Source organism: Lithobates pipiens, unplaced genomic scaffold (genome assembly GCF_037356315.1).
Source record: "Lithobates pipiens isolate NorthernLeopardFrog02 unplaced genomic scaffold, aLitPip1_a1.2 Scaffold_22, whole genome shotgun sequence".
NCBI classification, from domain to species: domain Eukaryota; kingdom Metazoa; phylum Chordata; class Amphibia; order Anura; family Ranidae; genus Lithobates; species Lithobates pipiens.
This window is the reverse complement of record NW_027507784.1, coordinates 268,730,589-268,758,273: the sequence shown is the minus strand read 5'-3', so window position 1 is coordinate 268,758,273 and position 27,685 is coordinate 268,730,589. Positions and strand designations below refer to the sequence as shown.

Genomic DNA, 27,685 nt, shown 5'->3' with positions numbered 1-27,685 from the left:
GCACTCTCACCACTGTCAGGACTTCCCATGGCCAGCTTGCTCTCCCCCGTTGCCTGCTCTTCATTAAGTCATCCAATTGGAGCTTCCCAAACAAGGAAGCGGGTAAACAGCACTGCTTAGCAGCAAGCAAGCCAGTAACACAGGGGAGGAACCCCTTCATGGTGCCACCCTTTGGAGAGGCATGTTTTTTTGAAGGCACAGCTACACTACCTTGATAGTACTCTATTGTCTGCCCATCCATGGAAGGCCAGGGCTAGGTTCAGCGCCATATTCTAGTTAGTTTAGTGATGTGGAAATGTCAAAGCTGCAGGGGCCCCCTGCTGACAGAGAAATGACCACACCAAATACTATACAATCCTTGTTACCCTTGAAGAACAAACTGACGCTTTTGGATAGATAAAGGAAGGGAATACTTTTACTGCATTAAATCTAGCATAGTGCAAACAGATAGTAGTCATTAAAACAGTTTGTACTTTGACTGACCTTGCAGTAGGTTAGGTAGCAGAGGCAGAAACTCCTGGTACAGGAGATCATGGCTTCCTCCTCCTATAGATCTGAAGAGCGCTCGGAGCAGCAAGAAATAGTTGTATGGTTCCTTGGCAGTCTGAGCCAGCTCCATTGAACAGTTTACAATTTTGTGCAAATGTGGCTGTATAAAAAAAAAAGAGAAATTTAAAAACACCGATTTGGGGAGAAACAATTAAGGAATCAGATCTTAAACAAAACATGATGCATTTATATAGATCCTTATATACCATTCTATTCAGCTAGTCATTGACCATATAATTGAGCTCTTAAAGTGCTCTTAAACTCCAGGCAAAAAAGGGATATCAGTCAGCTGCTAATAAAATCCAGTAAACACTACTATGATGTGAAAAAAAGTCTACACAGGCCCCTTTTACACTTGTGTGACTTGTCCTGCGACTTGGGACTGCAAAGTCGCATGACAATTTGTACCCCATGATTTCCAATGAGTACCATTTATAACTGTGTGACTTCAAAGTAGTAGCTGTACCACTTTGGTCTAAGCGGATGCGAGTTACACAGGCAGTCCCTGATATTGCAGCAAAATCGCGGCCGCAAAATCACGCAACTTTGAAGTCACAGTAATGTGAAAGGGGCCTTAGTTGATTTCCAAACCAGTCGTTGCAGCCAAATTACAGACAGCCTTTCACAAGCGTTGCGAGTGGGGCTGGCTCCTGATACTTATAATGCATCCTTTCTTGAGGCAAAGCCAATCAAATTTAAAATCATCAAGCAAGCTTTTGATAGTGATTGGTGGCAATGATGAAGTGACTAATTTTAACTTAGTATTGGTGCTCACAACTGGGTTGTGATAGGTCAACCCCACCAATAAGCCTGCAGTGGATATGTTAGGAAATTGCCAACCAAAAGGGGTTCCCAGACCACCCGATTACAGAAAAAAAAAGAAAGTGTGGTGGACTAGGGCCCTGCGGCTTACTGAGATGAAAACCTCTTAACAGGTGGGATGTGCTCCCCATAAGTATAGGCGGAACTTATCCCAAAAGAAAGTTAGTTATGATTAAGAGTCCTTTCACATTGCGTGCCCAAGGATTGTGGTCTTTTGGTCGCTAGTGGGGCACTTTTAATCCCCGTTAGCAGCCCAATAAAGGGCTGAAAGCGCCCACAAACCGCCACTGCTTTGCAGGCGCTTCCCATTGATTTCAATGGGCAGGGGTGCTTTTGGGCTAAAGCACTGCAAAAGAAGCCGTCTGCAGTCCTGCCAGCTCAGCGCCCCAGTGTGAAAGCACTCAGGCTTTCACGCTGGGATTGCAGATGAGGCTTTTTACAGGAGTTTTACAGACACTATTTTAGTGCTAAAGCGCCTGAAAAATGCCTCCAGTGTGAAAGGGGTCTAAGCGTCCTCTCCAGCAATAATATAAAAAAAAAAAAAAAAAAAAAGTTCATTTTACCCCACCAGTTATCCCCATTTCAGCCTAGGCCAGAAAAGTGTACCTGGCCCTGCAGCCTCCTCGGATACTTACATCACATCTCCCAAGAGGCTGCAGAATCGGGCATACAGCGTGCCAGAGGGGGTAGGCCCAGCGCACCATCAGTAGAAGCAGCTGTCAAGATAGCAGCATGGCATCCTAGATATGTCACCTGAACAAAGGATTGCAGGACAAATCTAGATTTGCTGTGCAGGCAAGTATGTGTTTTGAAGAGAAAGCAGCAACACAGGTAAAGAACAGAGGAGACTTTAGAGCTTTGATCTACAGACTTTGGTAGACAATGGAGAAAGCATGGTGGAAAGTTACTCACTCTTGGTCTCCTCCTCCTCCTCTCAGATCGCAGGCAACCCAAATTTTAAAGTGGGTGTAAACCCTTACATATATACCCAGCGAAGTGACTGGCCTCAGGCGATACACAGATTCAATAAATCCTCCTACATAAGTTGTACTTGTTAATCCACAGTCTCCTCTTCTCTACAGCCGTTGAAAATGCAGAATTTATTCAGAGAGCAGGGGTTGGGGAGCTGACGTTGCACTCGAAGAGGCTGAGAACTCAGAGGAAGGGACCACCCCCCCCCCCCCACACCAACAGAGCTGAGGCTGTCAATCACATGCTGTGTGCTGGAGCTCCCTCCCGTGTCACCTTTTTATCTTTTGGTGTCAACTTGTCAGAAGTAACTCAGATAGCAGAGGAATGAGTCAGAAGACCGAAATAACACTTAGTGCTCTTAATTAAGACAACAATGCATTCTATAGAGGGATATGCGTTGTTCATATTTCATGTCTGATGTTTACAACTACTTTAGGACTTATACGAAGTGTCAACCGATGACCAAAAATTACAGCAATACAAAAAAAAAAAATAAAAAAAAAAAAAAACACACAACCTACAGATCAAATCAAGCAATTAAAAAAATAAAAAATAAAAAATAAAATGTAAACAAACATATGGCATAGATGTCTATTTTTTTATTTGCCAGGAGTTTATCATCAATAAAAGGCTCAGTGGAATGGATGACAATTTATCATCTCACCTTAAGCATTTGCTCGTTATCTGCAGCAAACAGGGAGACGGAGCCAAACACTAGCTTGAACAGCTTGAGATACAAATTGGACAGCTCAACGTTGGATCCCATCTCCGGAAGTCTTTCCAGCAAATACTCCACCAGGATGGTAGCAAACAGGGCCGACGTAGTGGGGTTCGCCAAGAAGGAATTGGCAACAATCTAGAAAAACAAGCCGCTCAATCAAATTAAACATCAGTTAAACACAGAAAAAAGGTCCCCGATGCCCAGTGGTGGCCACCGTTAAATCTGTATAAATATCTGCTAGGATCAAAATTGGATTAATAGCAGAGATTTCATTCATAATGCAACCTGCTTATGTTTTTTTTTTTTTTTTATGAATTTCACTTTTAGTGGCCAAACCACTTCAGAAAATCAGGGAGAGAACCAAGCATTATCCCATGCATGTTAATGTGCATAGTATTGATTAGCATTTCTTTGTAAAACCTTCTCTTGCAGTTGTAATACTAGTGGAACTGCATGCAAAAGGGTCAACTAGGTTCTCAACTTTCAAGAGCCAATAACTGGTCACATTCTCCAGACGTCAATGTAAAAGCACAGATTTTTCCATTATTTTTTCCTGTTTGTCTTTACGAGTTCCCCTCTAGGGAACTTTTTTTTTTTTTTATGCACACAGTAAAACCTCAATTTTAGTTATAAAATTACTTAAAATCCCCAGAACATTATATCTAAAATACAGATGTGAATTTTTTTTTTTTCTTCCTCTGAATCAATTGTTGGAATAGAATTTGCAATTTTCTATGTCACATGAAAGTGACAACTGTTTAATCAAATCTATATTTTTAGTAAAAAAATCTATAGAGAAGCATAGGAATCAGAAAATAAATAAATAAATCACTCGTGCCAAAGGGTGGATGCTTCAATGCTGCATCTGTGACCCCTGGCTCCAGACAGAGATCTGGGCGATTTAATACTGCCGATTGCTCAGCTCTCCATCTTCAGCCTGCAGACAGCTGTCACTGTCACTCTGCTCTGCCCTCCCAGTTTTCAGTGGAGAGCTGGCATGCTCTCAGAGGCTCGCTAGTAGGCCATATAGTCGGGTATTTTCAGACAACAGCTGACAGCAGGCTTTAGCCTGCAGTCAGCTGAAAACAGGAGAAGTATAGCCAAAAAAACTTTGGCCATACTTCAATTATTACACGCAGAATACAATTTAGGCCCCAATTTGTTGTACAAAATAAAAGCGGTAGTGTAAAGTAAACATATCACATGTAAGAGAAGTGAGTTGGTGATGAATGGCGCTGCCTAGGAACTATAAGGTGAAAAAATGAAATCCATTCACAGTTAAATTGATTAGAGTGAACCTAGTTAAAGTGCTTTAAACCTCCTACAAACCCTGCAAATCACATTATCGGTGCATATATGCTATACTGAACCACTTATAACTGTATCAGAGGTAATAGAAGTACAAGAAACTATTTATGGGAGAAAAAGTGACAAAAGTAAAAATAAAAGTCCACTTTACATAACGTGTACCCTGCATTCAAATGGTTAGTTACAATCCACCTGCTGCTGAATTTTAAATACACTTCCACGGTGATTCCGAGTGTTTGGAGTGTTTTACCAACCAATGTGCAAAAATAACAGATTTTCTGTACATGTGTAACACTTGAAAAATGAATGAATAAGTGCAAAAGGCAGACCAATAGAAATCATTCCATAGTTTAAGTGACTTGTGCTTGTTTTTACTTCCAATCCTTGTGCCAAGGTGATAGAGGCGACTGTTGTGCTCCCCTTTATAGATCCCTACTCACCAGATCTTTGCACCCCTGCAGGGATAACTTGCACGTCGCGAGTTTGCAACAAACTGCCGGGCCAATCGATCCCTCCTTCCAATCGTCCTAGGAGGTCCAAGGCTTCCAGCCCCTCAGGGAACGATTCCTGGTCTCCCACTTTCACCGAGCTGATCAGCCTCCTCTGTGTGCATCCACACATCGGCTCAGTGACAGCGGGCGACCAGGAATCATTCTGAGGGGCTGGAAGCCATGGACCTCATAGGAACAATCGGAAGGGATCAGTTGGCCCGGCAGCTTATCGCAAACCCGCCACATGCGAGTTATACCTACAGGGGTGCAAAGATGTGTTGAGTAGGGATCTATAAAGGGGAGCACAACCAGTCACCTCTATCACCTTGGCACAAGGATTGGAAGCAAATACAAGCACAAGTCACTTGAAAACTATGGAATTATTTCTACTGGACTGCCTATTGCACAATAATTTTTTTTTGTTTAAGTGTTATACACATATGTACAGAAACTGTTATTTTTGCACACTGGATGGTAAAACACTCCAAACACTCGGAATCGCTGTGGAAGTGTATTTAAAATTCAGCAACAGGTGGATTGTAACTAACCATTTGAATGTGGGTTACACATGTTATGTAAAGTGGACTTTTATTTTCACTTTTTCTCCAATAAATAGTTTATTGTACTTATATTAACTCTGATACAGTTATAAGTGGTTCAGTATAGCACCGATAATGTGATGGCAGGATTTGTAGGAGGTTTAAAGCACTTTAACTAGGTTCACTCTAATAAATTTAATTGTGAAGGGGGGGGGGGGGGGATTTCGTTTTTTCACCTTTTAGTTCATAGGCAGCGCCATTCATCCCCAACTCACTTCTTACACTTCTGGTACCTCGACTTTACCCAAGCACGGACTCTCCATTATATACAGATATCACATGTGTTAAGCCTCAAAACTGTGTGCACCTAGAAAATGGCAAAAAACCTGATAGTACACAAAATGATCAAAAGATGGTGCTTTAAATGTCTCTACAGCTCATCAGATTAAAGTAAACCATAAACAAGGGACATAGTATTATTGGTCTAATGTCGACATTTGCAGTGAAAACCAACACGTGCGGTGCAACTGCTGCTTAAATGCACGCATGCTTTAGTTCAGTCATGTGATGCAGTTGCTCCAAGATCCCCTGTGTTATGGAGCAGAAGCTGCTGCAGGGAAGAGGAAGGGGCACAGACTATGGATTAAAAAATGGTAGCTGATGGGTGACGGGTGATATCAAGGCTCCTGGAATTCAGCCCCGTTGTCAAGCACTCCATAGCAAAGGGGAGCTGGAACTTTTGCATTATGTGCTTGAACCAGAGCAGATTAAAATAAGGCATTTAAACTGATCAGACATACAGTATCTCACAAAAGTGAGTACACCCCTCACATTTTTGTAAATATTTTATTATATGTTTTCATGTGACAACACTGAAGAAATGACACTTTGCTATAATGTAAAGTAGTGAGTGCACAGCTTGTATAACAGTGTAAATTTGCTGTCCACTCAAAATAACACAACACACAGCCATTAATATCTAAACCACTAACAAAAAGTGAGTACACCCCTAACTGAAAGTTTCCAAATTGGGCCTAAAGTGTCAATATTTTGTGTGGCCACCATTATTTTTCAGCACTGCCTTAACCCTCTTGGGCATGGAGTTCACCAGAGCTTCACAGGTTGCCACTGGAGCCCTCTTCCACTCCTCCATGAGGACATCACAGAGCTGGTGGATGTTATTGCACTCCATCTTCCCTTTGAGGATGCCCTACAGATGCTCAATAGGGTTTAGGTCTGGAGACATGCTTGGCCAGGCCATCACCTTTACCCTCAGCTTCTTAAGCAAGGCAGTGGTAGTCTTGGAGGTGTATTTGGGTTCGTTATGTTGGAATACTGCCCTGCGGCCCAGTCTGAAAAGGGAAGGGATCATGCTTTGCTTCAGTATGTCACATTACATATTAGCATTCATGGTTCCCTCAATGAACTGTAGCTCCCCATTCATGGCCTAGCACTCATGCAATCCCAGACCTCGACACTCCCACCACTCTTGACTGTAGGCAAGATACACTTGTCTTTGTACTCCTTATCTGGTTGCCGCCACACACGCTTGACATCTGAACCAAATAAGTTCATCTTGGTCTCATCAGACCACAGAACGTGGTTCCAGTAATCCATGTCCTTAGTCTGCTTGTCTTCAGCAAACCGTTCGTGGGCTTTCTTGTGCATCTTTAGAAGAGGCTTCCTTCCGGGATGACAGCCATGCAGACTAACAACACGTTTACACTGTTAGACAAGCTGTACACTCACTACCTTGCATTGTAGCAAAGTAACATTTCTTCAGTGTTGTCACAGATGGCGTATATAGCATAGACAGGAGGGGGAAAGCAGTGTTTTTGGGTAGATTTATATGTAGACTTTACTTCCACTTTAAAGCTTGGAATTTTTTTTTTTTTTTTTTTTTTTTTTTTTTACACCTGAAAACAATAGTACTCAAGCATGGGGCAGAATTAAAATAGTTACTTTTCCTACCGCAGCCACATGCTTTATTTTGCTTACTAATAAACAGAACACTTGCAATCTGACTAGTGGATGATGAATAAATAAAAAATAAAAAAATAGCTAACTGTAAAAAGAATTAAAATTAACTTTGTAAATGCACTTCAGTAATTGGCCACAACCCCAGAAGTTGTTGCCATTAAGGCCAGACTGGCTGGCCTTAATGGCAACAACTTCTGGGGTTGTGGCCAATTACTGAAGTGCATTTACAAAGTTAATTTTAATTCTTTTTATTGAAAATAGTAGATTTTACCCCAGTTAATTAAACAATTATCAATAAATTCCAGTCCGTTCACACACCTGGAGGGCGTAGTTTTTGGAAATCCTCTCCACCATGTATGGAACTGTAGTTTGAAAGATTTCTTTGAAGGTCAGGGGATTCATCATAGTGAAGACACCAGCAAAATGCTCCAGCACCTCCTTCTCCTCTTTCATGCGTACAGTTTGACAGTTGGCCACTCTGATGTAAGTCTGTCCATTCGCAGCTATCTGGACCTAAAAAACAAAAGCATACATATTTTTTATTGCTCGACACATTCACAGCACAATACCTGAACGAAGAATGAGGCATCAGCCAATTAAACATTAAACGGGAGTCTTGTATCTGATTGCTGAGACAATGAAAAGTCCAGAAAGAAAAACAGAAAGCAAAGAGATAAAGCTACAAGTCATTACCTGGTAGATATCTAGGGCCTGCATGGCATACTTCACAAGCTTGATATAAATCTGGGTCTCCTTGGGCTGTAGTTGCTTGTTTGGGACAAACTGAGCTTCTGTAAATGAATAGGAAAGGGTATTATAAGAAAAGAACGGAAATACAGCACATATCAATGGCAAAAAGAAAGACAACCTGCTTAGCAATACTGTCTTACACACCTGCATATTTTTGATCCGTTTTAGGTTTACTGCTGGTTATAAACTCCCTACAGTAAGAATGAAAAATGAAAAGAGGAGTCCAACCTCCCTGCAAAAATTACAAGCCAGCAGCTACAAATACTGTAGCTGCTGACTTTTACTATTAGGGCACTTACCTGTCCAGCGCTTTGCAAATGGGCTGGCTGTGGGGGGGGGGAGCTGAAGCAAACTGAGCCAGAAGTAGGAGGTGGTACCCACTCCTCCCTCCCCCCTAAAATGTCCCTAATGTTGCGGGGGGGGGGGGGGGGTTAGATGTAGAAAAGTGTAGCTTCCCCTTTTGGGTGGAGCTTCACTTTAAATTGTATGCATCTATGAGACAGAAAAAGATATCAATGGTCCTATGCACTCTGCAAAGTGTGTAAGTGGGGGGAAATCAAATAATAATGGTTAAAACCCATCTGTATATATGTAAATGTGGTGGCAGCATTTATTTTCTTTTTTCGGGGGCTCACTGATTTTGGTATAGTATTTATGTGCATTACACACTTCCTCCCCTGAACCTATGCAGGGTTATACTCAGGCTGGACTTTGAACGTGTCTGCCTTTTTTTTTTGGCTTCATTACATGGGGATGGGGATTCTCAGTTCAGAGAAAGTGACAAGGACACTGCATTTCTGGCAAGATAAATAGGTATTTTCTTTAGTTACTAAAAATGTTCTTAGACTGAAAAATAGAAAATACTGTAGCACATTTTTTTTCTTGGGTTATGCATCCTTTAACTGCTTCAATACCGGGCACTTTTACCCCCTTCCTGCCAAGGCCAATTTTCAGCATTAAGCACTGTCGTACTTTGAATGACAATTTGTCACACAACTAGAGCTTTCTTTTGGTGATATTTTTCACCACTAGGTTTTGTTTTTGTTTTTTTTCGTTTAGCAAAAAAAAAAAAAAAAAAAAAAGTTTGTTATAAAATTTTACAAATAATCTTTCTTCGTAAATTTAGGCCAAAATGTATTCTGCTACACTTCTTTGGTGAAAATAACCCAAACCAGTGTTATTATTTAGTCTGTAGGAAAGTTATACAGACCAGACTATGGTACATCTCAGAAAATTGATCAATCCTGATGTACTGACTCCCGATCTCATTTCTTGAGGCCTGAAACCAGCAAGACAGCTGGGTGGGCCAATGCAAGGGAACTCGTGAGTGCTTAGACTCAAACTGGGCCTCGTGGCGGAGTCATACCTCTGGACAGGCCCAAGTCTCCTCTAACTTTGACAGATCCTGCATTTGGACAGCTTGTCCAGGCGAACTGGACCCTGAATCAGGTTCAGAACCAGATACAGAACTAGCATTGGTGTTCCTTGTTTAGATCTATCCCATCAGCCAATGAACCAGGTGTGTATGCCGATTTATAGAGGCCTTAGCGGTATTGGTGTATATATATATTTTTTTATGTCTTATATGGTCCTACTTTACTTTTTGCGTTAACCTAAGATGCTGTAAGGTTTCTGCTTTGATTTATTGTGCAAGCCCTCTCTCCTACCCCCAAAGTTTGAGAGGAATGTCCACTTAGATCAAAAATCTAGGACAGGAATGGGCTTATAATAGTAATAGTCATGGTGTAATGACTTATGGCATTACCGATAAAAGTATTTGTCTTTGGAGGTGAATTTTGCCTAGTCTTTCTCTTTTTTCTGTCCACTGTTTTATATGGCATAAAATGTATAATAAAATAAAGATAAAAAAAAATAAAAAAAACCAACAGCAGGACAGGGCAAATATCCTCCAAATTACCCCTTTTGGGAAAGTAGAAAGTCCAAGATATTTAGTAAGAGGTATGGCAATTTTTTTTTAAGTTGAATTTTGTCACAATTTTTTGGGAAAATTAAGAAATTAAAAAGACATACATACTCTCACCAGTGCAATACGTCGTTATAACTGGCTTGGCAGGAACACTGACTGGTGACAGTATGTAAAAAAAATAAAATAAAAAATAAATTCTCTTTTTTACACACTGACAAGAGCAATACAGTGTTACCATAGTAACGCTGTACTACTCTTGGGAAGTGATCAGGATTTTTCTTCTTTTAACACATTATGATTGTTTATACCAGTGAATTTCACTGAAATAGATTCCGGGTGTTTTTTGTGGTGATTAGCAGTGATTGGTCACAGCTAATCAAATGGTACAGATGGGCGGTGATTGGCACCATCTGTACCATGTGATCACTGTAACCAATCACAGTTAGCAACACAATTGTATATAATGGACAGCATGAAAGGAGGTCATCCATTGTTTACAAATCGTTATGTGATCTGCTGTGATTGGTCACTGCGGTCGCATGGTACCAGCAGCAGGCCGGTACACTGATCAGTCATCGGCTTTGACAGATCACGAAGCAGCACGGCCGCGATGCAGGAGGACATTATATGACGTCCACCCGGATCAACGAAAGTCCTGCGCGGCCGTCATCTTGCAATAGGCCGGGCGGGAACTGATTAAGCACTAATGCACACTTGGGTTGATTAAATAAAATGTGTAGAAACAGAACGAAACTCTGGATAGCTGCACTCCGGATTGTGTAAAAATTAGATGCCTTTATTTCTTCAAAATGCAAGTGCATTCAGAAACATTCAGAACACAAGCTAGCTATGAGTAAGCGCTGTTTGTAGCGTGAAATGTGTTTTATTCAAAATTCCTTTTTTGTTCCCTTTTTGCTGTGATGTTTTGTTCAACGGAGTTCTGCACTTGCATTTTGAAGAACTAAAGGCATCTAATTTTTACACAATCCGGAGTGCGGCTATCCAGAGTTTCGTTCTGTTTCTACACATTTGGCTTATGCAATCAGCCTGCACCTGGAACCCCCATCCATTTGGAGAGCTAGCAGACTGTCAGAGGTTTTGACTTGGAGTGGTGAAATCTCGGTTTTGTTGATTAAATAAAACTTGAGTGCAAAATCTGGTACGACTGTACATGGTAGCCATCAGCTTCTAACTTCAGCATGTTCAATAAACCTGGAAGCTGATTGGCTTCTATGCAGAGCTGCACCAGCTTTAGTAAACCAACTTCAATGTGTACCCATGAGCTGTATTGGAGCTATATGCTCCACCTAATCTTGCTGGCCAGCATCTGGCAAGGGTTTGCTAAGAGTTATAGTCACAGAACTGCTGCCCTAGTACAAATAGGAATGTTACCTCCAGGTGCTTTACATGATGTAATTCCCCAAGTGATAGTCTTCACACCACACACCAGGGTCTTCACCAAGCTGCGACAATCAGTCACTTGAAAGGTTTGCTTGTCCTCTTTATCTTTTTCTCCTTGCTTGTCAAATACCAGAAGTGGAACCTGGGTAAGCGGCGTGGAGGGAGCAGCAGGCAAAGCATTGGCAGGAGTAGCTGGTGGGACACTGGCTAAGATGGCATCAGCTGCACACAGTTCAGACTGGGGCTTGCACTTCTTGAAGATTGCTGACAACTGGTAGCGGGCTATGGTGTGGAACTTTAGGACAAACACCTAGATTAAAGTATAAGAAGACCCGTTGTTTATTTTTTATTATAAATGATTTTATTGAAAAATAAAGAGCAGTAACAATAGTCAGTTACAGAGAATAATAGACAAATGTTACAGAAATGTTGAACAGCTTATAGTAAGGTTATATGGTGAGAGGTCCTTAAAGGGCCAACGTGGTTCACTTTCGGCTGAATTGTCACATGAATGTGTCTACAGGGGGAGACCGCTCAAGGAGGAGAGTCTTGAAGCTTACTATGGGTCTAGTGGGCGTCTCCTTATTACCGTGACTCTTCTACTGTGAAAATATATCAGGTGAAATAATAATAAACCATAAATCAAACATATAAACCAATAAACAGAATAGAAAAAGGAGGTTACGGCAAACCAATCTGGTAATCATCGTCTTTAATGCAGTATATTTTGAGCATACTGCCCCGACCTAGCAAAGGCACCCTATGTGAGATTAGGGGGACCAAGAGCTCAATTTCAACTCATATATAGGCATGGTGTCCATGATAGTGTGGAAAATTTTCTCCATGAGCTGTATGGCCACCATACGTTTAAGAACCTGATACCAGGGGACCCCTGGGGTTCTCCAGAACAAAAGCGATGGTCCAGTGGACCGCAGTAAAGAGCGTGTGGGCTAGTTTTTGTTCGGGGGGGATCCAGGTATTTCTGAAATGACTGATCTCTGCCACTTTGGAGGCTACATTCTGCCATATGTCTAAGTGCTTTACAACTCCACAAAATATGTAGCGGAGTCCCCTTTTCGGGGCAACCTCGGAAGCAGTTTTCGGAAACAGCGGGGAAAATTTTGTGAAGTTTAGGTGGTGTATAATACCACCTCGTATGTAATTTCACCACTGTTTCCTTTACCACTGACTTTGCGCCTCTATGCATATTAGTAATCCTGTCATACCATTTCTCTGGGGAGGATACCTGACCGGTCTCAGACTCCCAACCGAGCATGGCTGAGGATTTTTCTGGGAGGCCGAGGCCACCAAGGTAATTGAAGACCCAATGTTTATGGTTATACACAGAAATATAATATACATCTATATGCACACACACACACACATATATATATATATACATATATATATACATATATATATACATATATATATATATATATATATATATATATATATATATATATATATATATATACACACACACACACACACACACACACACACACACACACACACCACATTTTGCATTCCCCAGTTTTAGTAAATCCATCCAGGTAACATCTACTAAAGGGCTTGTGTACTCTTTTTCATGTCATCACGCACCCAAAAGAGCCTCCTCTTCTTTAGGCTGGGTTCACACTGCTGCGGGTGGGAGATTCGGATGTGATTCGCACCGCACTGCAGTGCAAATCACATCCGATCTCTGTAGCGATGCGAGTTCAGCCATACAGATAGTATGGCTGAATTCGCATCGCTCCCGCCGCAAACTCGCACGGGACCCTTTTTTTGGTCCGCAGCAGAATCGGATCGCATGGGTGTTCACACCATGCGATCCGATTCCTGTCCGAGTGTGCAGATCGCACTGCGATATGCGGACTGGTCTGGGGGTGTCATTAAGATTTCATTGACACTCCCAGCAGTCCGCATAGGGCAGTGTGAACTGCCAGCGGGAGGCATGCGATGCGGGAAAACGCAGCGGATTCGCGGCGTTCCCGCATCGCTATGGTGTGAACCCAGCCTTAATTTGATTTCATCTGCCAGCAAGGGCCTGACGATTAAAATAAATACGTTTGTGCTAACCCGTTTCTGAAAAATGTTTCAACACTAAGTCACGAAACCAAACAAGTGATGAGATAAAAAATTCTGACTTATCAGAGTTTCGTTTGCACCTGCTTGTTCTGGGCCTGTGTCTTAAAGAGGAAGTAAACCCTAATGGGTTTACTTCCTCTTTCATTCCCTGCAAAGGTAAAGCATAATGGACTACTATGCATCGCATAGTAGTCCATTATGTGTCACTTACCTGACACAGGAGCCAGCGAAGTCACCGCTGTCCCCTGTAGTCCGGAGCGTCCATCTTCTCGGCGGGTCTCGCTGCTCCGCCGCTGTCATTCAGCGAAGCCGCGATGACGTCACTCCTGCGCATGCGCACGGGAGCCGCCACTCGCGGCATATTGCCGTTGACAGCGGTGCGCTCAGTGCGCCGCTGTCTACGGCGCATGCCTTTCGGCAAATATCTCCTAAACCGTGTAGGTTTAGGAGATATTTCTTGGACCTACAGGTAAGCCTTAATCTAGGCTTACCTGTAGGTCAAAGTTGGTTGTAAGGGTTTACAACCACTTTAAGTCAGAAGCAACACAGAGCCAGGCAATCCGAATTTTAAAAAGGTTATGGTAGCCAAAGTCCCCCTACTTGCTGAGAATTACTTAACATCTACTAATTCCTGGCCTGTTACCTCTCACAGACTAGTAATAAATCCATCAACGTTGGCACTTAGAAGAAGGGCTGTGAACTCCAATTGTAGTTTGAGGGTTAACATGGGGACTGGCCTAATGATGCCAATACCAACAAAAAATAAAAAAACACACATTTATTATGTATAATTCTATTTATAAGTCTAATATCTTTGTAGTTTTAGCTCTTTAACCTCCATAACAAAACATGTTATTTCTACTAAAGGTTGCCCTGTCTGAACAGAATAGAATTATAAACATTTACAACAGTGCAATTGCCAAATCCTCTTTTTATGGAACATCACCATTTTGCAATTGGTTGCACTTAGGTCAGGTAATAAAGATGGCAGATTAGAATGTATTAAAGCTCAGTTGAACCCTCTGTATGTATTACTGTAATGCAGTCAGGCTGCTAAAGCCAGCTATAGATGGATCAAAATTTGTCCGGTTCATCAGGGACTGGCCGAATTTTGATCCATCTATGGGCAGAGTTGTTGTACAGAAGTCGACCTCTCAATTGGCTTCTATACAAGCAGCATGTTGGCGTTATTTTTCTCTTGTTTGATCAGTGCTGCCAATTATAGCCTGCAACACTGATCACTGTAGTCTAAACAGAAGAAACTCTCCTCACTGTCAGAATACAATAGCTCCGCGGGACAGATTCTCCCATTATCACTGACTGTAGATGGGGGGGGGGGGGGGGGAATAAATAAATCAGACAACTTTTTTGGAAAATGTGCGATAGGACCTTGCTGTCAGAAATTCCAACTGTGTGTGCATCACATATTTTCCATGGGAATTTCCGTCACACAAAATTGAGATCTGGGTCTTAAATTTTCCGATAACAAAATTCCGATCGTGTGTACACAATTCCGATGCACAAAGTTCCATGCATGCTCGGAATCAAGCAGAAGAGCTTCACTGGCTATTGAACTTAATGCTTGTGTGCACCAGTGTCAGTGGAGAGACAGGAGAGCTGTGGATGACGGAGACACATACACTAACCAGTGTCAGGGCACAGCAACCATGAACCGTGGTCAGTTAAGAGAGGGGAGGGCAGAACATGGCAGGATCAGCCAGGTATTTCAGGTGATAGAAGAGACCAATTACACAGCACAAGCACTGTCCTGTAAAACATGCTTTAACCTCTTAAGGACCAGCCTCCGCAGTTCTACTGCAACAGGTTGGCTCTCCTGGGAGAATTGCATTTCCTGTACATTGGCCACTTTAAGGCTGCATTCACACCTGAGCGTAGCGTTTTCAAGCGTTTTTTGCTGTGATTTGCCGTGATTTTGTGCAGGGCAAAAGGTCACCAATGTTAAAAGAAGAAAAACGCCCAAATCTGCTCAATTCGAGCGACAAAAAAGGGTCCGGAACTTGTTTGAGCTTCAGGCGTTCAGCTTCAGGCGACATGGAGTGGAGATGCGAACCATCTCCATTGAGAATAATAGATTTTTCCCCCTCTAGCGTTTTGTAGCTTCAGGCTTCAAGCTACAAAACGCTTAGGTGTGAATGGGGGCTAAGAGCTGTAGAGGTCACTCGTGCATCTGCTGCACAACGCCGAAGCATGCCGGGCACACGCGATCACTCCTGACAGGGACAGAACGGAGATCTGTCAATGTGAACAGACCGATCTCCATTCTGTCAGGGTAGGAGAGACAGGTCTGCTGCTCCTAAAGATTAGGAACAGCGATCGGTCTCCTCCTCCAGGTAGCCTCATCCCCACCCCCACCCCCCCCATGAGGGAACACATTTAACCCCTTGATCACCCCTTGGTGTTAACCTCTTCCCTGCCAGTGATATTTATACAGTAATCAGTGGCTATTTTTAGCTCTGATCACTGTATAAATGTCAATGGTCCAAAAAAAAAAAAGGCATCAAAAGTGTCTGATCTGTAACCCAAAAAAAAAGAAGAAAAAGCCGATCGCTGCCATTACTAGTGGCAGAAAATAAAAATGCCATAAATCTATCCCCTATTTTGTAGACGCTATAACTTTTTTTGGGGGGATATTATACCAAAAAGTAAAAAACTTATTGTTTTTTTTTTTCAAAATTGGCGCTTTTTTGTTTATAGAAAAAAAAAAAACAACACCAAAATAAATCTTTATTTGTGAGAACAAAAAAAAAAAAAAAAAAAAAGAAGAAGGACAATCGGTTTTGTTTCGGTACAGAGTTGCAGGAAATTGTCAGTTAACGCGACGCAGTGCCATAAAGATTGAAGATGTGGGTTCCAGAGTTTAGACTAGAGCCAGAGGGCAGGTAGTTTAGTCTATAGTGGTGGGGTTGAAAGAGGGAAGTAATGATTGTACCCGTCGGCATGTAGTGTAAAGCATGGAGGGTATCTAAACAGCAGAGATCACCTCGCGAATTGTATGAAACTTCTGTTTGAAGTGATTAGCGATCTCCCGGGCAGCCAGTGAGTTAGTGGAGCACGAAGTAGAGAGATGAAGATAGAGAAGAGTTGACGGGGACAGGATAAGTTGTTAATGAGAGTGATAAAATTGGTCTGCTTGGCAGTGAGGAGGCTGGAATTGTATTTTTGGAGAGCAGATTTATATTGGTTGGAATCATTGAGACTTCATCTTAGGCCACAGGTGCTCATGAGCATGGCTATGTTTATTCACACTTCTAGTGTCATCCGTTTGCCGACAGATTCTGAGTGTAGTGAGGGGGACTAGTGTGTCCAATGAGGCTAGAAGTGAAGTATTGTAGACAGAAGTGGGGGGGGGGGGGGGGGCGGCGAGAGAGAGAGTGCGAGATTCGTGAAGCCAGATTTCGGGCAGCTTTTTGGAGAACATCTTATATGAGGTGTTGGTCACATTTACAAGCTATGTAGCAAGAATGATATAATACATTTTCCACCATTACCTCCAACATTCTCATGAGAATATCGCGGCCATTTCCATTTTCCTGCTCGCTCTTGGAGCGAATACAATCCACCAAGTTCAGTAGTAGTTTGCAGGACATAGTCTGGATGCTGCTGGGTATGGACTCATCATCAATGTTCTTAGCAAAGAGCTGGACTGCCAGAGATAAGTCATTTAATGGAAGATGCTGTCGAACATGGTGCACAAGATCTGCTAATGTGCTGTATGCCAATGGTCTGTGAGGAAAGAACATAAAATCACCAAAATTTAGACACTGCCAATGTGTCATTATTAGGAATTTTGTAAGAGTATAAAAGTGAACCTGACCTAGTTTAGTCAATTACTAGTGGTAATAAAAACAAACAAAAAAAAAAAAGGGAGGGATTTCCCCCTGCAAGGTAAAGGCATAATGTGCTAGTAGGCATCGCATACCAGAGCATTATGAAAGACTTACCTTGAAACAAAGCCTTCCAGCGATGCGTTGTCACCGTTGCAGAGGCTTCCATCTTCACCCAGCCTTCCTTCTGGGTTTGCAGGGTGCGGCCGCTTGAATGGTCAAGCCACGATGACGTCACTCCAGTGCATGCGTGTGGAAGTCACGGCCACAGCACAAAGCTCAGAAATAGCAAGGGTAAGTAGTTTCTCCAGAGAGCATGTGTCGGTGACATCACCAGCTGCCGCTCACTTGACCATCTCCTAAGCGGTGCACATTTAGGAGATATTCATTTAACCTACAGGTAAACTTTATTAGAAGCTTACCTGTAGGTAAAACATATACAGATAGCTACCACTTTAAAACATTTTTATGGTATGAGGCATTGGTGGGCAGGATTGTGGATGGTGTGTATAGGTTACCTAGGTTTCTCATAGACATGGTGAGGGGCTCCAGGGTTTATGACCGATGGAGAAAAACTTTGTTTTTTTCATAATCTTAACAAGTACTTTCGTGGGGCTTTGCATAGCTGTGATTGGGATAAAAACTCCATTCCTAGGTCCGCATCTTACCCGTTAGCCAAACACAATCTTTAGTTTCAACTTTCCATACACCTTTATACGTGATCTGACTGATGCTCAGGGCTCGCTTTGCTGTGGGAGCCTGCTTCTGGGTAAAAAGGCTGTGCAAGTACAAGTGCTCCCTGTTTGTTTTGGGGAACCCATTAGGGGGCAGCCTGTTAGTAAGGAACTCACCAGAGTTCAGTTAGTACCTCGGATGAGCAAATGTTTTTATATACACTAACTATACAAGGCCCTCCTGCATCATAAACAAACCATCTATGGGCAGGATGATTGTGCCCAAGTTGATCCATTGATCAACTTAAAGAGGGATTCCACCAAAAAAAAAAAATTATTAAAAGCCAGCAGCTATAAATACTACAGCTGCTGACTTTTAAGAAATGGACACTCACCTGTCCCGGGTTCCAGCGATGCCGGCAGCCGAGGCCGATCGATCGCTCGGCTCTCGGCTGCTGTAGTCACCATTCTAGGTGAGGGAATCAGGAAGTGAAGCGAATCGGCTTCACTTCCCGGTTCCCTACTGCGCATGCGCGAGCTGCGCCGCGCAATAGGAAATCTCCGCGCTGTCACTGGGACCCGTGTGTGTCCCAGCAGACAGCGCGGCAGGGCAGGAAATGGCGTAGACTCCCACGGGAGTCTATGCCCGGAAGTGGGTGAAAATACTTTGACAGGTATCTCCACCCCCCTCCCCCCTGAAAGGTGTCAATTGTGACACCGGAGGGGGGGGGAGGGATCCGATCAGCGGAGGTTCCACTTTAGGGTGGAATCCCGCTTTAAGTACAACCAGCATGTTGGATTTTAAATGCGATTATTGCCAGTGGTTATAGCCTCTAACAATAATCAATGTCTTCTTCTGCCAGGGACGGCTCCCCACGCCACCCTGCCAGGAGAATACAATAGCGCCACAAGGATTCCCCCCCCCCCCCGCCCATCAACACTGACTGTGCTGATGGGGGAATTGAGCCTTAGCATGAAAATGGAGACACAGGGATGGCTTGAAGAATAACAAAATGTATTTGCAGGTGCCAATTATAACAGCCCTTCAGAGCTGCCATGACATGTTAGGTTCACTTTAGAAGCAGCCATGTTTGCTGACCCAAAGTACAGGAAAGCAACATACTTCCTTGTTCCCTTCTTGCCTCTGAAGTCTTGTGAAATTGAGGGCCTGAATATTATGAACCATTATATGTCCTTTTAGTGCTAACCCACTTGGACTTATTGGTTTTGAACCCAAAAACAAAACATTTATTATACTGCAGCTTACCAATGCTCACATGTGAAGGCTGCATTAGCGCTTTTTTTTTAATTAATTTTTTTTTTTTTTTTCACAGGGTGATCTAAATAGAAAGTGCTGGTTTTTCAACAGAAGAAGCTGTCCTACAGACATAGCAGTTAGAGGGTTGATGGAAACCATTTATCACTGACAGGGGTGCTTATAATGGTCGGCTTTTATTCATTTATGTAAAACCTTTAACCTAACTGGAACAAGACTATTGCTGTAACTGTTTAAAAATGTGAGCTGGAGCTTGGCTTTAACTCAGTGTTTAGTGTTTCTAAATTTGCTATTACATCCAACACTCCCATCCCACCCAGGCCAACTCTCTGTTGCTCCTTTTTCCAGTGTGGGGCACTCCAATACGGGGGGGTGATACTGACCCAATCACCAGGTTAAAAACGGATGGAAAAAGGTCTAAAATATTTATCCATTTTTATATAACCATGTTTCTTAGAAGAATACAATTCATGAATGCCTTTAAAAGAGCTTCTAAATTCTGATATGCTGGCTATATACATTTTCCTTTTTCAAATCAGTCATATTCTCCTATGAACGATGTTCTGAATTCACCACTATTAAAGCCTTTTTATAGAACATCCCTTTTCTAAACACATGAAACCCTTTGATGTAAAATCCCTTCTGCTCTCCATGTGCTAACAAAAAGTGCCTGCTACCCAACATGTTTTGCCTTTAGAAAAGCTTCATCAGGAGAAGTGATGGGGAAACCTGGTGCTTAGTACGAATCTCAAAACGTGTATAAAGCAGAGAGCATACCTGAGAGTCTCCCGGGCTGTGTATCCAGAACCAATGAGGATAGATTCATCAAAGAGTTTGTCCATGCAAGGGATGAACTCTACAAATACAATAATGAAAAATCTTAGTGTTTCTTAACAAAAAGAATCCTAAGACAGCCATAGACTGTTTAAAAAACAGCTGATTCAGCCAGATCTATCAATTTCAGTACAACCAGCCTATTTTTTATCCTTTCACTTCAGGTGGCTATAGCTGGGCAGCACCCATCTTTGTATTCTGCCACAGGGGAAGTCTCCCTGCACTCCCTGGCAGCAGAACACAATAGCACTAATAGGGAGGAAGGAATTGCTTCATTGACACAGACCACGTTTGATGGGGGAAAATCTACCAATTTCCTTCCTTCAATCTGTAGTTGAAGCAAAGAAAACTGCATAAGGCCTCATGCACACGAGACACAGGTGAAAACTCTGCTCCAAAAAAGCTGAAACGTGTGTTTTGCCACGTTTAGACGCGTTTGCGTTTATAAAGATATCATGTAGACCCTCCCCAAGCTCTCAAAGCATGTTTTTTTTAACTATTTCTGCTATTTTGATCAGAGTGAGCAGCAGCAGCATAGAGAGCAGTTGTACACTTGCATTTGCCTCCCTTTCTGTGGTATATATTTTGAAATGGATCCCATATTAAATATATGTCAGGAAATGCTCCGGATGTTGCTCTTGATGAGACAGCAACGTCGTCGCAAATTTCGTGAGAGGTCCAGAGTCAGAGCTCATCGATATTGGACCCATCCGTTGATGGGACAGCGAATGTGGATATTTCACAAACATGTATGTGCAGCCGCGTACCTACCCCGACAAGTTTTTTTATTTTAGCCGGATGTCCATTGTCACATTTGATCTGCTCTTAGAAAAAGTACGACCTGGTCTGACATTCATGGACACCAATATGAGAAACAGTGTGTCACCAGAGGAACGTCTGTTGGTAACGATCAGGTGTGTGTATATATTTATAAAATAGATTTATCTATAGATGTACAGATTAATTTTTTTCTCTGTCCTTTATTTTTTTTAAAATGATGTCTATTAATAGCAAATTATCCAATTTTTTTTAAATATCTAAAATTTTCTTGTGGCAATTTTTAACATGTTAAAAATATATTAAAAAATTGGCCAAATAAATTTAAAACAATTATAAAAAATCTAATTAACATAGATTTGCTTTTAAATAAAACAATTTGAAACTAGAAAAAATGAATAAAAACATATATATTAAGATTAAAAAAATAAATAACTATGTTTTTATTCATTTTTTCTAGTTTCAAATTGTTTTATTTAAAAGCAAATCTATGTTAATTAGATTTTTTATAATTGTTTTAAATTTATTTGGCCAATTTTTGAATATATTTTTAACATGTTAAAAATTGCCACAAGAAAAATTTAGATAGATATTTTAAAAAATTGGATAATTTGCTATAAATAGACTTTTTTTTTTTTAAATAAAGGACAGAGAAAAAAAATTCATCTGTACATCTATAGATTAATCCATTTTATAAATATATACACATACCTGATCGTTACCAACAGACGTTCCTCTGGTGACACACTGTTTCTCATATTGGTGTCCACGAATGTCAGACCAGGTCGTACTTTTTCTAAGAGCAGATCAAATGTGACAATGGACATCCGGCTAAAATAAAAAAAACTTGTCGGGGTAGGTACGCAGCTGCACATACATGTTTTATATTTTTATCGTGAAATATGTATTGATTAATATATTTTAATTCTTTGCTGCTGTATATGGTAGTATAATATTTTTTAATGCCTTATTAAAATATCCAGAATCCTAACCCTAACCCTTCACCCTAAGTCCTAACACTAACCCTACCCCTAACAGCTAACCCTAAACAACCCTAACCCTAATCCAACCCTTAATCCTAAACAATAACCCTAATGGATAACCACTTACCATAACACCCAACCCTAATGACCAAATTACATTGCCGCAGATGGTCACAGTTGACTTTGAGGCCATGTATCTCTGATGCAGAAAAGTGCATGACATGACATTGGGGTTCCTGGCAATAATTGGCCCCAAGATATGGGCCCCCAAAGTCGGGTCACAAAATGTCACTCTGATGCAGAAAAGTGCATGACATTTTGCGACCCGAATTTGGGGCCCCCTATCTCGGGGTCACTTGGTGATAGGAACCCCAAATTTGGATATGTTGTAGTACCATGTATTGAACCCATGTTCAATAAGAACACACTCCTCCCTAAAAAGGCGCATACAATGAACATACAACCAATACTACCTCCCACACATTCAGAAACACAACTTTAAGGAAAGGTGACAAAAGAACCAACCAATTATATTACATCAGCAGAAACCGCAAAATAATAATAAAAAATAAAAAAAATACATTTTTTGGGAGCGAACATATTATTGGCAGATCAAATCAGTAGTTGGTATACAAGAGTTAGTGTTCTTACAGGAGATTTTCAAATCGAGCTTTATTTATCCTAAAGGAAAAATCTAAAACATAAAATTGATTACGTACGGCTTCTTAAATCTGTGCTGAGGATATGCTTTGCGGCAATGAGCAGCTCTTTCCGGAGGTGAGCCGTTTCCGGCGGGCAGTTGGTAAGAAGCTGCAGCATGCCTTTAACCATTTGTTGGGAATGCTTTGCCACGGTGTCCTGTACAAAAAAAAAAAAACACCCCATGAATATCTTAATACGGCCACTGCAACAACATGCAGGTCAAGACATACATTTAAAAGTAAACTCATAAGCCATCATACCTGATAGATTCTAATGATGTAAGCTAAAAACGATAATGTTTTGATCTGGGCAGCAATAAAATCAGCATAGAGTTCTTTGTTATATAACTTGTGCTGCCTAAAAATTAAACAAGAAAAATACTTACAATTAATAGTTTGCTATTTGACAACAAATTATAAAAAATAAACACATTTTATTCCTGAACAGACATTAGGCTCAATTCATTGTGCTAGAACACATTATTTGACATAATGAGTGTGATTTTTTTAGCTGCTAGTATTTTATGCTCTTATTGTTAAAAATATTCCTTATAGAAGAAAAACAAGTTATTTTGTAGAAGAATTCAAGCCATACATCCAAAAGACAATATTTTTGTAAAAATATGTCACCTTTTCACACGTTTACGGAAAATTAAACAGAAATGTATAGGCTGTAAGGAGGTACAAATACCTGGCAGTGGCGGAAACTTGGGTTACAATTGTGTTCATGATCAAAGGGACAAATTCTGACACCATGTTGTGAATGTTTAGCTTGTAGAGCTGCAGGTAAAAAAAATAAAAAATATAAAAGACAATTAAATAAAAAACAAAACAAACATGCAAGAACTTTATGTAAAACTTTTCCGCCATTTGTCTCCAATTGCAAGGAGAGGTTTTTATTCACTTCCTGCCCCATAGTCAAAGTGAGACGAAAATTAGGTGGAATTCCTTTTTTTTTTCCGCCATCTTTGTCCCATTGTGGTGAAATCACTCCAAATTAAAATTTCTAGGGGACCCCCAGGTCACCAGAACGAATGTCCCCATTGGAAGAGTCCCCCCACCCCCCCATTAAATTTTCTGGAGACAAATGTGAGATTTTTTTTACTTTCACTTTCAGTGAGAATAGTAAACTAGACAAAGAGCAGGTGAATGTCCTCAACGGGGCACAGAAAACATTAATGACTGGCAAGCGTTCTAATCTGCCTCAACTCCAAAACGTTAAACAAAAAAAATGTTTTGCCTTTAATTATAATTTAACAACACTAGTGGCTAATTTTGACAGGTGTCCTTCTCAAACAGTGTTTTCCATTCAAAAACAGCTGCATGTATTTGAATAGAAAATGTAGTGTTTGACGAGAAAAATAATGCATTTGACATGGTTTATATAATCGGCTGTAGCTTGGATTTAGATCAGGGGTTTTCAAACTATGGCCCTCCAGTTGTTCAGGAACTACAATTCCCATCATGCCTAGTCATGTCTGTGAATGTCAGACTTTTACAATGCATCATGGGACTTGTAGTTCAGCAACAGCTGGAGGGCCGTAGTTTGAAGATCCACGATTTTAGACCCTTTTCACACTGCGGGCGATTTTCAGGGGCTACAAATAGCGCCTGAAAAAAGCGGCTACATTCACTCCAGTGTGAAAACCCGAGGGCTTGCACATTGGAGCATCCTATTAATATTCCCAAATGTTGATTTTTGTATATGTTCCTAGCGGCTAAAATTGCGATAGTTAAGGCATGCAAAAGTGGTAAATTTATCTTCCATAAAATGAAAAAATTCTAATGGCTATGGTTAGCATATTAAAAAAGACACACAGAGTCTGGCACTCATGGCTACTTTATATACAACCTTTTTCCTGAGAGAAAATGCTGAAGTGGCAGTAGCAATACACACACAGATCTCATCTTTCTCTTCCTTTCTTCATCTTTCCTATTTGAGTGTCACTTAGGCTACTTGTACACCTAGACCGCACTGCGGTAGCGGTAATGCGCTGCTCATTTTAGCGTCGCTTTACGGGCGCTCCAGCTCCGCTTTGTAGGAGGTACCGGGCACTTTTAACCCCAAAGAAGGGTTTAACAAGGGGTTAAAAGCGTCCTAAAAAGCGGCACTGCCGAAGTACTTTTCAGGCGCTTCAGCAGTGCTGTCCATTCATATCAATTTGGATTCATTATTACATTGTACTTCAAGTGATTGTAAAGGTTCGCTTTAAAAAAAACAAACAAACAAACACACACACACACACACACACACACACACACACACACACACACAGATGTTATACTTGCCTCCTCTCTGCAAGGGTTTTGCACAGAGCGGCCGTGATCCTACTCTTCTGGGGTCCCCCCGCAGTGCTCCTGGCTGCTCCTCTTCTCGGAAGACACCATGGAGAGCTGCTTCAATGACGCAGACAGCAGGACTCTGCCCTGCCCCCCCCCCCCCCCCCGGCTCCCGTGTCACTGGATTTGATTGAGAGCAGCGGGAGCCAATGGCTCCTGCTGCTCTCAATCTATCCAATGAGAACCCAAGACAGCGGCTGGAGCTGATGGGCTCATCTTTGTCGCTGGAAAGAATGTGTTGAGTTAAGTAAAAAGGGGGGCTCTGAGAGGGGGGGGGGGGGGGTTGCTGCCACAGTACAAAAAGGTTTTTCACCTTAATGCATTAAAGGTGAAAAGCAGTGAGTGTTTACAACCCCTTTCAGTGAATGTTAATTTTTGGAAAATTTCTTCCTTTTACTTGTACTATTTTGATATGCATAGGGCCTCATGCCCACTGGATGTTTTCCTGCTGCTACTAAAAAGGAGTCAGGTGGAGGAGGGATTATTCTTCTAAACTCCCCTGCATTTTAGTCTATGTGCCCATGCACACAGACTTTTAGTAGGGTTTTTTTTGGCAAGCAGAAAAAAATAAAAATAAAAAAAAATAACCCACTGCCAGTGCATCCAGAAGCAGCAGGAAAAAAAAAAAAAAAACGAACGATTGACGCATATAAAAAGCGCCAACGCTAGCTATGTTTAGCACTTGGGCATTCATTTCAAAAGCCAGAATAAATTATTGTTATTCGGCCAATGAAATGAATGCCCAAGCACTTGGCGAATGGAAACATGCCTTAATGCGTTACAAGCGCCAGTCGTTTTTTCTGCTAAAACACTGCTGTCAAGAGGAAAGGCATCTGGGAGAATTTACAATGTCCTGTGTGCATGAGGCCTTATAATTTGTATGGATCCTTTAAACGTTTTGTATTACTTTTAATGAAAAATTCAATAAACGTTATTGAAAAAAAAAAATTATATATATATATATATATATATATATATATATATATATATATATATATATATATATATATATATATATTTATATTATTATTATTATTATTAATAAATTTGAACACCCCAATGTTTTCACGGGTATCTAATCCAGAGTTGTGTCATACAAAAAAAATAAAAAATAAAAACACACCACCACACACCAGCTCAGATGCTAAATTATTAGTGTTAAATGTGTTCAGACTCTATCACTATTGATAGCAAAGTATTATACAGACTTACTTGGTACATAAGAACTACTATGATTGGTAACTCCGCCAGCACCTTCAGGGAGAGGGAGCCTTTGGGGATGATTGTGTGCTGTATAGAAACAAACAAAATCAGCCAACAAGGAGTTGAAGGTGTAAGTTACATGCAGAAAGCACAACTAAATATCTCTAAATGAACATCATATTACTGATCAAGAAATATTTTGGCAATTGTAGGTTTTGATTTGTTTCAATCATAGCAGAACATTCCACTTACTGTTCTCGTCTCACTGTCTTCTCGCTCTGGATTTACTTTGACAACAATGGTGGAAATCATGCCAACCATTTCGGGTGAAGGAACAGTGTTTTCAGCAATCACGGGAGGATTCTCAAAGTAGCGATTCTTTATTTTAAAAGAGCAAAACAAAATGTTAGAGCAAATACACACACACACACACACACACCCCCCATCCATAACATTAATGGCCAATGAAAGTTAAAGTAAATAGCATGGGTTATCCCATTAAAATGACATCAGAAAGTGGGTGGGATATACTAGAAGTGAACATGTGCTCCCTGATGATTATGTGTTGAAAGCAGAAAAATGGGAACGTATAAAGGATTTTACAAGGGCCAAAATTGTAATGACTTTACAACAGGGTCACAGCATCTCAAAATGATAGCTCTTGTGGGATACTCCACCATACTACCCCCACAGTTCAGGATCCACCAAAAAAAAAAAAAAAAGAAGGGGGGGGGGGGATTAGGGGACGGTGCAAGGAAGGAAAAATGGTTAACAACCAAAAGCGTCATGTATAAAACAGTATACAATTATCTTACAGATATACCAGAACTTCAAGATTTGCTGTATCTACTGTAACTGCATAACAGCGTGTCTCAACTAATGGCCTAAAGACAGACAGTGATCAAGAGCGTAGTTGCTATCACAAGTCTGCTGTAACCCAACTGGACACAGTAAAAGAAGTTACTACAAGTTTTAAGTTTCCAGACCTGACAAAATCGGGAAATAGAAAGGGACTAGAAAGGATAGGCTTCCTGCTAAAATTAAGGGGCCCCAAATCCTGGATGGCTTCAATTAATGAACACCTGAGAGGTGAGGTCTAGAAAGCCGTACACATTCACTTCATCCTGCAGGAAGCCAAGTTGAATGAAGTCTAAGGAAAGGTACTTCTCCTTAGGTTTTGAAAGAACAATGTTGCTTTAAAGAGGATGTAAACTGTCCGGAGCCGCATGACGTCACTCCGGCGCATGCGTGCTGGAGCCGTTAGTCACGGCACTTGCGAGTGAAGAAACAGCACAGAGGTCCGTTTCTTCACAGCGCATGTGCCGATGACATCATCGGCACACTACAAGGTAAATATCTCCTAAACAGTGCATGTTTAGGAGATATTTCCACTACCTATAGGTAAAACTCAAAAATCTGAGGTTTACAACCACTTTAAGTTCACTCTACACACATAAGTGAAAAATTAATATAAGACTACAGATGTAGGCCAGCACAGGGC

At 41.3% G+C, this 27,685-nt stretch overlaps 1 protein-coding gene across 3 annotated transcripts in view; it reads right to left on the bottom strand.

Moving 5' to 3' along the window:
• Positions 1-27,685, bottom strand: part of TRRAP (transformation/transcription domain associated protein) — a 252,953-nt gene that overhangs the window by 199,666 nt on the left and 25,602 nt on the right. For all 3 annotated transcript variants that reach the window (XM_077449049.1, XM_077449048.1, XM_077449050.1), the window contains exons 8-19: positions 26,437-26,562; positions 26,194-26,271; positions 23,333-23,421; positions 22,903-22,999; positions 22,660-22,798; positions 20,124-20,202; positions 17,061-17,295; positions 11,452-11,770; positions 8,076-8,173; positions 7,701-7,895; positions 3,008-3,199; positions 484-649 (exon numbers count right to left, since the gene is read on the bottom strand). In XM_077449049.1, coding sequence (XP_077305175.1) covers positions 484-649; positions 3,008-3,199; positions 7,701-7,895; positions 8,076-8,173; positions 11,452-11,770; positions 17,061-17,295; positions 20,124-20,202; positions 22,660-22,798; positions 22,903-22,999; positions 23,333-23,421; positions 26,194-26,271; positions 26,437-26,562 — 1,813 coding nt within the window. The remainder of the gene's footprint in view (positions 1-483; positions 650-3,007; positions 3,200-7,700; positions 7,896-8,075; positions 8,174-11,451; positions 11,771-17,060; positions 17,296-20,123; positions 20,203-22,659; positions 22,799-22,902; positions 23,000-23,332; positions 23,422-26,193; positions 26,272-26,436; positions 26,563-27,685) is intronic.